Source organism: Salvelinus namaycush, chromosome 3, assembly GCF_016432855.1.
Source record: "Salvelinus namaycush isolate Seneca chromosome 3, SaNama_1.0, whole genome shotgun sequence".
Taxonomy (NCBI): Eukaryota; Metazoa; Chordata; class Actinopteri; order Salmoniformes; family Salmonidae; genus Salvelinus; species Salvelinus namaycush.
The window spans coordinates 91,965,314-91,979,702 of NC_052309.1; the positions used below are offsets into that span (position 1 = coordinate 91,965,314).

Consider the following 14,389-nt stretch of genomic DNA (forward strand, 5'->3'; position numbering starts at 1 on the left):
GACTCATATGACGAAAGAGGCTTCATGCATAGCTTTTATTTTTAACCATAAGAGTAAAATGTCTCTATTCTCAGCGCTTACGACCGATTGTTATACTCTGTGACGCTTTGTGCATTGGTGTTTGGAGGGTGTTTGAATGTAAACCCAATGTAAGTGTTATGATACACTGAAACTGTTGTCAAACAGAATATAAGTGCCCTGACTTGTCTTAAACACCCAAAGTGGTTATTTAATCTGAATATTGGTGTTTTTAAGAGAGTGTTGTGAAAACACGTTTAGGGGTTTTCTGTGTATGTAAAAGGCAGCATCAAAACACCGTGTCTCTCGTTCAATCAAATGGTTAACAAATCCAAATGGATTATATCCTAAATATTGATTGTTGATAAGGGCCTATGGACAATATTGTTCATGGAATTCCACCTTTTTTCATTGTTTTATTTAGACAGACTAGAAACAGGAGGAGACAGAGAAGGAGACAGAGAAGGAGTGAAAGTGGGACAGGCAGAAGCGGGAAATTGGACCCACGACTTCTGGGGCAGTAAGATGGTACATTTCATTGAAATTTCATCGGAATTCTACACAATCAACCACACAGCCACACTTTTAAAAAACGTTTCTGGGGTGAATTGAAATTGACTCAATAAATAACCAACATGTACTTTATAAAAATTAATGCATTTCATTTCAACGATTTGTTAATTTCATTTGACCAACATTCGTTTTTAGAATAAATCCAAATGAATATGTTTCTCAAAATGTAAGTATATTTTGTATGAGGATAACCAAAAATGGAGAACATTTTGTGATTGAACTAATTGTCACGCCTGCTCCGGAGCGCCAGGCTGCCCGTCATCATTCCCATCTGTTACCATCATCACGCGCAGCTGCGCTCATTGGACTCCCTCACTTTGTTGATTTCCCCTGCATATACGTCTGCTCCTCTGTGTTGATCCCTGTAGTAGTTTGTCGTGTCGTGTTTATGTCCAGACACTCTCCCTGTTCCGTTGCATGTCCGTCTGTATTAAATGGTTCACTCCCTGTAGATGCTTCTCATCTCCTGCGTTGGGCCCGTACACTAATTAGAAGTATGGTTTTAAACTCCTTGCACTTCCTATCTTGCCATGTGGTTCTGTTTGTAGAGGATTGTGGGTAATTCAAAATGTTTAGACTTTATGTTTGCATGTTTGAATAAATACAAATATATGAGTATTAAGCAGCTTTGTATCATGAGGTGTTACGGATCATGAGGAAGGAACATCACAACCTTCAGGCAGAATGACGTTCGATGATGAGATGACCCGTCCCCACATTTCCAACTTTTAATGGTCGACGCAAATACACTATCCTGCGATGTTGTAAAACCTCCAGTTACTGTTAGTGGATTGAGCACTGTGCTCAACAATACCTGTCAAAAGGGATTTAAACTGGCAAAATAATCAGATACATAAATCAACTAAAATCCCCCAGAAGAAGGTATCTAACACTAGACAGGAAACACTAGACAGGAAACACCATGAAAGCGTTTAGACGCTTTTTAAAGAGCTAGCGACTGGAACGAGCTGCAAAAACCACTCAAACATCTCTTCATTTAAAGACTCAGTCATGGACACTTACTGACGGTTGGGGCTGCTCTGCGTGATGTGTTGTCTCTACCTTCTTGCCCTTCGTGCTGTTGTCTGTGCCCAATGTTTGTATCTTGTTTTGTGCTGCTACCATGTTGCGTTATGATGTTGCCATGTTGTGTTGCTACCATGCTGTGTTTTCGGGGATCTAATTCTGCACTAAACAGATCTTGAAACACCATAATAGTGTTTTCAACCTTTTCCAGTAGACCTCCCTGTCAGTAGGAAGGTGTTAAGCAACACTTGATGTTGGTGTTACAACACACCGTGTGATGTTTCAGAACATCTCAGGATGATGTGTTTCAATACTCCAGCAAAGTTAAGGTTTGGTCTCCTTCAAGTTGGTGTTTTGGTGTTACAAAACTTTTAACAGTGTACATCATATTGCTGGCTCTACCTTTAACCTAGCCACTGTCCCAGCCAGGCCTTCCCCCCACCTTTGGTTAAAAAAAGCCTGGGCGCCCAAGACTACTTTTAACCTTGTACCTGGGCATCCAATAGCTTTTTTTTCCATAGGAGCATTAGAGTCACTCCAGTGATTATGTTAGCTCTAGTGATATTTTTTTGAGCAGTGTGTTTTTATTACTGAAGTTGACACTAAGGATGTGGAGCGAGCAGGAAGGAATAAACTAGCGAAGTTCCGTTGCCCCCACCCCCACCCGTTGGTCCCAGGTCAAAGCAGGTCCACAGAGGCCATGGCCCAGTGAGTCTGTGGAGCCAGGCCGTGGAGGTGAAAACACAGAAGTCTGAGGCTTCTAAGTCAAGCACCGGGTTAAATCCCCAGTGGAAAAGTGAGAGTATCCCTTCTTGGGCCAAATCTCTGTGGTACACTTTAGCCCTGTTTATACTTGGTGGTAACATGATAATCCAGGGAGAAATCTCTGTGGTACACTTTAACCCTGTTTATACTTGGTGGTAACATGATAATCCAGGGAGAAATCTCTGTGGTACACTTTAGCCCTGTTTATACTTGGTGGTAACATGATAATCCAGGGAGAAATCTCTGTGGTACACTTTAGCCCTGTTTATACTTGGTGGTAACATGATAATCCAGGGAGAAATCTCTGTGGTACACTTTAGCCCTGTTTATACCTGGTGGTAACATGATAATCCAGGGAGAAATCTCTGTGGTACACTTTAGCCCTGTTTATACTTGGTGGTAACATGATAATCCAGGGAGAAATCTCTGTGGTACACTTTAGCCCTGTTTATACTTGGTGGTAACATGACAATCCAGGGAGAAATCTCTGGTACACTTTAGCCCTGTTTATACCTGGTGGTAACATGATAATCCAGGGCCAAATCTCTGTGGTACACTTTAGCCCTGTTTATACTTGGTGGTAACATGATAATCCAGGGAGAAATCTCTGTGGTACACTTTAACCCTGTTTATACTTGGTGGTAACATGATAATCCAGGGAGAAATCTCTGTGGTACACTTTAGCCCTGTTTATACTTGGTGGTAACATGATAATCCAGGGAGAAATCTCTGTGGTACACTTTAGCCCTGTTTATACTTGGTGGTAACATGATAATCCAGGGAGAAATCTCTGTGGTACACTTTAGCCCTGTTTATACCTGGTGGTAACATGATAATCCAGGGAGAAATCTCTGTGGTACACTTTAGCCCTGTTTATACTTGGTGGTAACATGATAATCCAGGGAGAAATCTCTGTGGTACACTTTAGCCCTGTTTATACTTGGTGGTAACATGACAATCCAGGGAGAAATCTCTGGTACACTTTAGCCCTGTTTATACCTGGTGGTAACATGATAATCCAGGGCCAAATCTCTGTGGTACATCTTTAAATAGTTACAAAGCATTGTATACAGCACAGAAAATAATCTCTTCACCTGGGTGGGTTCAACAAAGAAGAGTTTATCATGAGAAATACAATGCTACTAAATTGTGCTTCTTGAAAACTACTCCCAAAACTATGTTGTGTAAGTCCTGAACAAAACTAGCGTCTGGGTGTTCTATAGCAGGGTAAATTATGAAAATATAAATGTGAAACTTACTCCTGACCTTTAACCACATACACACACACACACAGTCGTACCATGTATGTAACATGGTACATGGCCTGTGTTTAGAAGTGGTTATTTTGTTGGCATGGTCTTAGCCTGGACGTTTGGACAGATCATGATGTTTGTCTGGAACGTTATGCCACGTCATGTTCTTTACCCCTTGTTTAAACAGTTTTGTACTGTTTCCTCTTCCGGTATTACGGGACGTTAAGTGGTAGTAACTTACTTCAAAGAATGACTTCAAAGACATGAATCCCAAAGAAACTAACCAGCCACACTGCACTGCACTGTACTGTATCAAATCATCCCTAGTAATGCTTGTTTTAATGAATCCCAAAGAAACAAACACATGATTCATAGGTTACTACTGTGGAACTAATTACCATTTTACTACGTCATCTATTAGTGAATATCTGGGCCGTATGTATCAGGCATCTCAGAGTAGGAGTGTTGATCTAAGATCAGTTTTGAGATCATAATGCATGAGATTACATGGACAGGGGGACCTGATCCTAGACCAGCACTCCTACTCTATGACTCTGAATATTGTCCCTTTTAGATTACATGGACAGGGGTGACCTGATCCTAGACCAGCTCTATGACTGAATACAGTCCCTTTAAGATTACATGGACAGGGGGGGACCTGATCCTAGACCAGCACTATGACTGAATACTGGTCCTTTTAGATCACATGGACAGGTGGGACCTGATCCTAGACCAGCTCTATGACTGAATACTGGTCCTTTTAGATTACATGGACAGGGGGACCTGATCCTAGACCAGCTCTGTGACTCTGAATACTGTCCCTTTTAGATTACATGGACAGGGGGGACCTGATCCGAGACCAGCTCTATGACTGAATACTGGTCCTTTTAGATTACATGGACAGGGGGACCTGATCCTAGACCAGCTCTATGACTGAATACTGGTCCTTTTACATTACATGGACAGGGGGGACCTGATCCTAGACCAGCTCTATGACTGAATACTGGTCCTTTTAGATTACATGGACAGGGGGACCTGATCCTAGACCAGCACTATGACTGAATACTGGTCCTTTTAGATTACATGGACAGGGGGGACCTGATCCTAGACCAGCTCTATGACTGAATACTGGTCCTTTTAGATTACATGGACAGGGGGGACCTGATCCTAGACCAGCTCTATGACTGAATACTGGTCCTTTTAGATTACATGGACAGGGGGGACCTGATCCTAGACCAGCTCTATGACTGAATACTGGTCCTTTTAGATTACATGGGCAGGGGGACCTGATCCTAGACCAGCTCTATGACTGAATACTGGTCCTTTTAGATTACATGGACAAGGGGACCTGATCCTAGATCAGCTCTGTGACTCTGAATACTGTCCCTTTTAGATTACATGGACAGGGGGACCTGATCCTAGACCAGCTCTATGACTCTGAATACTGGTCCTTTTAGATTACATGGACAGGGGGGACCTGATCCTAGACCAGCTCTGTGACTCTGAATACTGGTCCTTTTAGATTACATGGACAGGGGGACCTGATCCTAGACCAGCTCTGTGACTCTGAATACTGGTCCTTTTAGATTACATGGACAGGGGGACCTGATCCTAGACCAGCTCTATGACTGAATACTGGTCCTTTTACATTACATGGACAGGGGGGACCTGATCCTAGACCAGCTCTATGACTGAATACTGGTCCTTTTAGATTACATGGACAGGGGGACCTGATCCTAGACCAGCACTATGACTGAATACTGGTCCTTTTAGATTACATGGACAGGGGGACCTGATCCTAGACCAGCTCTATGACTGAATACTGGTCCTTTTACATTACATGGACAGGGGGGACCTGATCCTAGACCATCTCTATGACTGAATACTGGTCCTTTTAGATTACATGGGCAGGGGGACCTGATCCTAGACCAGCTCTATGACTGAATACTGGTCCTTTTAGATTACATGGACAAGGGGACCTGATCCTAGATCAGCTCTGTGACTCTGAATACTGTCCCTTTTAGATTACATGGACAGGGGGACCTGATCCTAGACCAGCTCTATGACTCTGAATACTGGTCCTTTTAGATTACATGGACAGGGGGACCTGATCCTAGACCAGCTCTCTGACTGAATACTGGTCCTTTTAGGTTACATGGACAGGGGGAACTGATCCTAGACCAGCTCTACGACTCCTACGCTTGATACAGACGTTGATTTCTGTGTTGGTTTTGCCATGGTTGAGTCTGTGTTTACTCTGAGAGGGGACGGTAGAGATGGTGGTGAAATGAGCAGAACAGCAACCTTCAGAGATATCATATGGTAATGGACTGTGTTCTCTTGGCAATCATCTATCAGCCTGAGATAATCAAAGGGGAGCGGCCATTGTGATACAGTTGTAACTCAAGCTCTTCTCCTGGAGACCTAGTCTCTCATACAGCCAAGTGATAATCTATCTATATTTTAGATTTTTTTTATTGATCATGACCCAGTAACTTTTGTTCTATAAATCTGTGTTCGTATTGAAAGCCCTAGCTCTGGTCCAGGGAGTTACGTGTGTTCATATTGAAAGCCCTAGCTCTGGTCCAGGGAGTTATGTGCGTTCATATTGAAAGCCCTAGCTCTGGTCCAGGGAGTTATGTGTGTTCATATTGAAAGCCCTAGCTCTGGTCCAGGGAGTTACGTGTGTTCGTAATGAAAGACCTAGTTCTCTGGTCCAGGGAGTTACGTGTGTTCGTAATGAAAGACCTAGCTCTCTGGTCCATGGAGTTACGTGTGTTCGTAATGAAAGACCTAGCTCTCTGGTCCATGGAGTTACGTGTGTTCGTAATGAAAGACCTAGCTCTCTGGTCCATGGAGTTACGTGTGTTCGTATTGAAAGCCCTAGCTCTGGTCCAGGGAGTTATGTGTGTTCATATTGAAAGCCCTAGCTCTGGTCCAGGGAGTTACGGGTGTGGCTTGCTGTATGTAACGCCTTGGACCAGAGCTATGAAACCCACAACATGTCTGTTATTTTGTTCGTCAGTTCTCTTTGACCCACTGTCTGGACCAGGACAGGCCTGTGCATTGTATTATTGTTGAGACACAATCTTCAGGTCTGACTGAGAAGATTAGGTATGCAGGTCTGACTGAGAAGATTAGGTATGCAGGTCTGACTGAGAAGATTAGGTATGCAGGTCTGACTGAGAAGATTAGGTATGCAGGTCTGACTGAGAAGATTAGGTATGCAGGTCTGACTGATAAGATTAGGTATGCAGGTCTGACTGATAAGATTAGGTATGCAGGTCTGACTGATAAGATTAGGTATGCAGGTCTGACTGATAAGGTCCTATTAGTGTGCACAAGCCAAACCATTATTACTTGGAGTTACTTATTTTTATCTCTTACTTTTTTAGGTATTTTCATAAAACTGCATTGTTGGTTAAGGGCTTGTAAGTAAGCATTTCACTGTAAGGTTGTTCACCTGTTGTATTCGGCGCATGTGACAAATAACATTTTATTTAATTTGCAGACTGTTCTAGTGTCCTCGCCAATTCATTGATACATTTGTTCAAGAGGGTGGGGCTCAAGTTGCATCCCTGTCTCACCCCCCAGCCCTGTGGAAAGAAATGTGTGTGTTTTTTCCCAACTTTTACCGCACACTTGTTGTTTGTATACATGGATTTTATTATGTCGTATATTTTTCCCCCAACACCACTTTCCATCAATTTGTATAGCAGACCCTCATGCCAAATTGGGTCAAAAGCTTTTTTGAAATCAACAAAGCATGAGAAGACTTTGCCTTTGTTTTGGTTTCTTGTTTTGGTTTCTTGTTAACAAACTATAGTTTTGGCAAGTTGGTTAGGACATCTACTTTGTGCATGACACAAGTAGTTTTTCCAAAAATTGTTTACAGACAGATTATTTCACTTATAATTCACTGTATCACAATTTCAGTGGGTCAGAAGTTTACATACACTAAGTTGACTGTGCCTTTAAACAGCTTGGAAAATTCCAGAAAATGATGTCATGGTTTTAGAAGCTTCTGATAGGCTAATTGACATCATTTGAGTCAATTGGAGGTCTACCTGTGGATGTATTTCAAGGCCTACCTTCAAACTCAGTGCCTCTTTGCTTGACATCATGGGAAAATCAAAAGAAATCAGACAAGACCTCAGAAAAAAATTGTAGACCTCCACAAGTCTGGTTCATCCCTGGGAGCAATTTCCAAACGCCTGAAGGTACCACGTTCATCTGTACAAACAATAGTACGCAAGTATAAACACCATGGGACCACGCAGCCGTCATACCGCTCAGGAAGGAGATGCGTTCTGTCTCCTAGAGATGAACGTACTTTGGTGCGAAAAGTTCAAATCAATCCCAGAACAACAGCAAAGGACCTTGTGAAGATGCTGGAGGAAACAGGAACAAAAGTATCTATATCCACAGTAAAATGAGTCCTATATCGACATAACCTGAAAGGCCGCTCAGCAAGGAAGAAGCCACGGCTCCAAAACCACCATTAAAAAGCAAGACTACGGTTTGCAACTGCACATGGGGACAAAGATCGTACTTTTTGGAGAAATGTCCTCTGGTCTGATGAAACAAAAATAGAACTGTTTGGCCATAATGACCATCGTTATGTTTGGAGGAAAAAGGGGGAGGCTTGCAAGCCGAAGAACACCATCCCAACCGTGAAGCCTGGGGGTGGAAGCATCATGTTGTGGGGATGCTTTGCTGCAGGAGGGACTGGTGTACTTCACAAAATAGATGGCATCATGAGGCGGGAAAATTATGTGGATATATTAAAGCAACATCTCAGGACATCAGATAGGGAGTTAAAGCTTGGTCGCAAATGGGTCTTCCAAATGGACATTGACCCCAAGCATACTTCCAAAGTTGTAGGAAAATGGCTTAAGGACAACAAAGTCAAGGTATTGGAGTGGCCATCACAAAGCCCTGACCTCAATCCCAAAGAAAATCTGTGGGCAGAACTGAACAAGTGTGTGCGAGCAAGGAGGCCTACAAACCTGACTCAGTTACACCAGCTCTGTCAGGAGGAATGGGCCAAAATTCACCCAACTTATTGTGGGAAGCTTGTGGAAGGCTACCCAAAACGTTTGACCCAAGTTAAACAATTTAAAGGCAATGCTACCAAATACTAATTGAGTGTATGTAAACGTCTGACCCACTGGGAATGTGATGAAAGAAATAAAAGCTGAAATAAATCATTCTCTCTACTATTATTCTGACATTTCACATTCTTAAAATAAAGTGGTGATCCTAACTGACCTAAAACAGGGAATTGTTTATAGAATTAAATGTCAGGAATTGTGAAAAACTGAGTTTAAATGTATTTGGCTAAGGTGTATGTCAACTTCCGACTTCAACTGTATATGTTTTTGCTGTTTGTTCTTTGTTATAGGGCCAAAAAGATTGGAGATGTGGTTTATCCTTACATCTCTGTTTTGGATAGATAACTCTTTGTGTTGGTTGTTTAGTGTTTTCCAATTTTCCCAGAAGTGGTTAGAGTCTATGGATTCTTCAGTTACATTGAGCTGATTTCTGACGTGCTGTTCCTTCTTTTTCCATAGTTTATTTCTCTATTGTTTTAGTGATTCACCATAGTGAAGGCGTAGGCTCAGGTTTTCTGGGTCTCTATGTTTTTGGTTGGATAGGTTTCTCAATTTCTTTCTTAGGTTTTTGCATTCTTCATCAAACCATTTGTCATTGTTGTTAATTTTCTTAGGTCATCTGTTTGAAATGTTTATATTTGATAGGGAACCTGAGAGGTCAAATATACTGTTTAGGTTTTCTACTGCCTAGTTTACACTTTCACAATTACAGTTAAACTTTTTGTTTAAAAGGTTGTCTAAAAGGGATTGAATTTGTTGTTGCCTTATTGTTTTTTGGTAGGTTTCCACACTACTTTCCTTCCATCTATAGCATTTCTTAATATTATTCAGTTCCTTTGTCTTTGATGCCTCATGATTGAGTATCGCTCAGTTCAAGTAGACTGATTTTGCTGTGATCTGATAGGGGTGTCAATGGGCTGACTGTGAATGCTCTGAGAGTCTCTGGGTTGAGGTCAGTGATAAAGTAATCTACAGTCTCTCTCTCTCTCGACTATTTCGGAGCCAGAGGCAGTGGCTCGTGTGAGGCGCGTGTAACACTAATGAGTCAACAGTCTCTCTCTCTCTGTTCCTCTCAGTCTTCTCTCTCTCAACAGACTCAGTGGCATGTGCAGTGTAACACTGATGAGTCAACAGTCAGGTCATTATTAACCTAAGGCCTAGCCGCATAGGGTTGCAAAATTCCAGTAATTTGACCCAAATTCATTGGTTTTCTAGGAATCCTGGTTGGAGGATTCCAGGATTTTGTCCTTAATCCCTCATAATATTTTTGTTTTTTTTGGACACATATTTAACCCCTTATTTTTGTTGGCACCAAACTTCCTCCTTTCTTCCATGTGTTTGTATGGGTTTACCTTCAGACAAGTCCCGTGACCTTGTGGGGGTCGTAGAGTCAAACGGAGAACACCATCGTGTTTGGGAGAGTCTCCCCTTTCCATAGTGGGGTCATATTAGTTCGGAAGCTACAGATGTTTTTGTGAGATGACCGATTTTTGGGGATGTCTCATGGTCTTACCGACACCGTTCAGCCACCTTCCACTGCAGATGCGGAAGGTCGTCATAGGGAGGGAGGGAAGGAGGTAAGGAGAGGGAGGGAGGGAGGGATGGATGGATGGATTGAGACGCAGTCCCAGCAGAAAACAACTGATATCTCAAGTTTAAACTGTCGGATTCTGATGGCGATTTTTAAATTAAGTTACTTAGATAGATGCATCAACTGACTCTTAAGGATTTGAAATCACTACTAGGCTGCCGGCTAGAGCTGTATGGATGCTGTCTTAATTGGCCTGTCACCTCACCACCATCAACCACACACTGCTACTCCCGAGTGGTGCAGTGGTCTAAGGCACTGCATCTCAGTGCTAGAGGCGTCACTACAGACCCTGGTTCAATTCCAGACTGTATCACAACTGGCCGTGATTGGGAGTTACAGAAAGACTAGATATGAAGGCCTTTTCTACATAGCTCAATTCTGATCTTTTTCTGTCACTAATTGGTCTTTTGACCAATCAGATAAGCTCTGAAAATATCTGTTCTGAAAAGATCTGATTAATTGATCAAAATACCAATTAGTTGTTTTTTTTTATCTGAATTTGGCTGCCTGTTTAAACACAGCCTTAGATGACCATAGATGTTGATTTAAGGTCATATTTGTCCCTCTAATGGTTAAGGTTTGGGTAAGCTGATCTTAGTTCTGTGGCAAATTCTATACAAGGATAGATTGGCTACTACATCCAAGGCTGTGTGTGGACTCAGTGGCCTAATAATATAACATCTGTCCAAAACATTCCTTCCTTCCTTCCTCCCTTCCCTCTCTCCCCTCCCCTCCCCTCTCTCCCCTCCCCTCCCTTTCCTCTCCCTCACTCCCCTCCCCTCCCCTCCCCTCCCCTCCCTCCCTCTCCTCTCCTCTCCTCTCCTCTCCTCTCCTCTCCTCTCCTCTCCTCTCCTCTCCTCTCCCTCCCTTATTAAAGATAAATAACCACTCAACAAGTCAGGTGATTTGCATAATTCCATTCCTACTTCAGTCTACTTCTTTATTTGTTTGTTTCTGTGTCGTTTCTTTTTTGGTCTTGTGCAATCCGCAAAACTTCGCACTTTTACAAATGATATCATCAGGACGTACATACAAAACGACCTGCTGGATCGTGTCCAATAGGTGTACATGTAAACATTTAATAAGTATCAATACATCCAAATACACAGAATTTAAAACAAAATAAACATCATAATAAAAACTGTTAATCTCCTTTTTCGATTAAATACCATCATGTTAATAAAAATAAGAACAAACATAATACAAAGTTATGATGATGCTAATAATTAAACAATTTAATTATTCTATTATAAAATATTTTTTGTCAAGTAATGTATGTAGCTATAAAAAAAAATGTGGTTATATTTCGGACATGTCAGTCATGCACCTGGTACAGTAGAGTCTTAACCCACCAGAGACAGATCACATACATGGAGGAGAGACACACTACTTCCACTGCTCTTCCAAGGTGCCATCTGGGACGGAGCCTTTGTGACCTTGATTTAGTTTGGAGTTTGTCCTCTTGGGAATATTCAAATCGGTTTCATTGGTTCCATTATACAGGAAACACTAAACCAGTGGTTCCCAACCTTTTTGTTTTTGTTTTTTCGGTTACTGTACCACCAACTGAATTTCGCTCTGCCCAGAGTACCCATGAAGTACCCCCTCATGTGCATTTTGACCAGTAGGCCTATGGTCTCATGAGTCTTCTCTAGTACCCCCTCTAGTACCCTCTCCTAGTACCCCTGGGTTGGGAACCACTGAACTAAACTAAGCACAGCCCTGGACTGTGTACCAAATTGCACTATATTCCCTATATAGTGCATTACATTTGATCAGAGCCCTATGGTCCCGGTCAAAAGTAGTGCACTATATAGGGAATAGGGTGCCTTTTAGGACATATTGGTATCTGAAAGTGTTTGACATTATATATTTTACCCAGGACTGTAACACACCCCAACACACCGGGTCACAAACACCCAGTCCTGCCCCCCCCCCTCCCAATTAGAAATCATAATTATTATTATTTTTTTTTTAATCACTTAATTCAAAAAATAACTTAGTACCCTAAAATGAGAGTCTTTTTTCCATCTGGTTTATTTTGTCCTGGGTCATGTAACGGCTCTCCTGGAAGTCCTGTGGTTCCAGACCAGGTGTTAGTGTGTTCTAACGTGTACAACAGACACCTGTCTGTCTGTCTGTCTGTCTGTCCGCCCGCCTGTCTGTCCTCCTGTCCTTCCTTCCTTCCTTCGTTCTACCCTCACAGACGACGCCCCTGGCCACCTCGAGTTCCGTCGCGGCACCAATTTATCTACCAAAACACCAAAACAGACCGGGGTCAGGGGTCAGGTTGAATGGTTTTGGTCATAGTCTTGTTATAATAGAGACAACAGGGTTAAGGTTCCTTCCATGTCATTTCAGGATGCGTCCCAAATGGTATCCTATTCCCTGTATAGTGCACTACTTTTAACCAAAGCCCTATTTCCTATATGGTGAACTACCAGGGTCAAAAGTAGTGCACTATATAGGGAATAGGGTGACATTTGGTACGAGAACCTCAGTCAATTCAATGTAATTCCTGAACTGAACTGAATGTAAATGGAATTGACCCCAACCCTGAGAGACAGACTAAAGATAACACGTCCACCTTTACCAATATCAACATCAAGGGGGGGGGGAAATGTTTTAGAAAACACTCCACTAACTAAGATAAATCCTGTGATTAATGCTCTTAGACAAGGTTTTTCTAGGACCAGACACATGGGACAGACTAGACAGAGGTGTACAAACAGACTTCGTTATTCGTTATAAAACACACAGTCATGCCAAGAAGTTGAAAAACAACATGGTTATTCTAGTATGGTCACGTGGATATGTATCACGGCTTCCCTTCTCAGAGAATGGGACAGAACTACAGGTTGACATTCATTTCAATAGGACATATAAACTAATAGGGCATTACATAGGCAGCCTTTCCTCGGCAACCCCCAGCCTGTCCATGTATTATTACAACCTCTCCTCGGCAACCCCCAGCCTGTCCATGTATTATTACAACCTCTCCTCAGCAACCCCCAGCCTGTCCATGTATTATTACAACCTCTCCTCAGCAACCCCCAGCCTGTCCATGTATTATTACAACCTCTCCTCGGCAACCCCCAGCCTGTCCATGTATTATTACAACCTCTCCTCGACAACCCCCAGCCTGTCCATGTATTATTCCAACCTCTCCTCAGCAACCCCCAGCCTGTCCATGTATTATTACAACCTCTCCTCAGCAACCCCCAGCCTGTCCATGTATTATTACAACCTCTCCTCAGCAACCCCCAGCCTGTCCATGTATTATTACAACCTCTCCTCGGCAACCCCCAGCCTGTCCATGTATTATTCCAACCTCTCCTCGGCAACCCCCAGCCTGTCCATGTATTATTACAACCTCTCCTCAGCAACCCCCAGCCTGTCCATGTATTATTACAACCTCTCCTCAGCAACCCCCAGCCTGTCCATGTATTATTACAACCTCTCCTCAGCAACCCCCAGCCTGTCCATGTATTATTACAACCTCTCCTCAGCAACCCCCAGCCTGTCCATGTATTATTACAACCTCTCCTCGACAACCCCCAGCCTGTCCATGTATTATTACAACCTCTCCTCAGCAACCCCCAGCCTGTCCATGTATTATTACAACCTCTCCTCGGCAACCCCCAGCCTGTCCATGTATTATTACAACCTCTCCTCAGCAACCCCCAGCCAGTCCATGTATTATTCCAACCTCTCCTCAGCAACCCCCAGCCTGTCCATGTATTATTCCAACCTCTCCTCGGCAACCCCCAGCCTGTCCATGTATTATTCCAACCTCTCCTCGGCAACCCCCAGCCTGTCCATGTATTATTACAACCTCTCCTCGGCAACCCCCAGCCTGTCCATGTATTATTCCAACCTCTCCTCGGCAACCCCCAGCCAGTCCATGTATTATTACAACCTCTCCTCAGCAACCCCCAGCCTGTCCATGTATTATTACAACCTCTCCTCGACAACCCCCAGCCTGTCCATGTATTATTACAACCTCTCCTCGACAACCCCCAGCCTGTCCATGTATTATTACAACCTCT

At 42.9% G+C, this 14,389-nt stretch overlaps 1 protein-coding gene across 3 annotated transcripts in view; it reads right to left on the reverse strand.

Moving 5' to 3' along the window:
• Positions 1-11,242: 11,242 nt before the first annotated feature.
• wipi1 (WD repeat domain, phosphoinositide interacting 1) overlaps positions 11,243-14,389 on the reverse strand; it is a 47,555-nt gene continuing 44,408 nt past the window's right edge. For all 3 annotated transcript variants that reach the window (XM_038987459.1, XM_038987452.1, XM_038987443.1), the window contains one exon: positions 11,243-12,591. In XM_038987459.1, the coding sequence (XP_038843387.1) occupies positions 12,541-12,591 (51 nt within the window). In that variant the 3' untranslated portion in view covers positions 11,243-12,540. The remainder of the gene's footprint in view (positions 12,592-14,389) is intronic.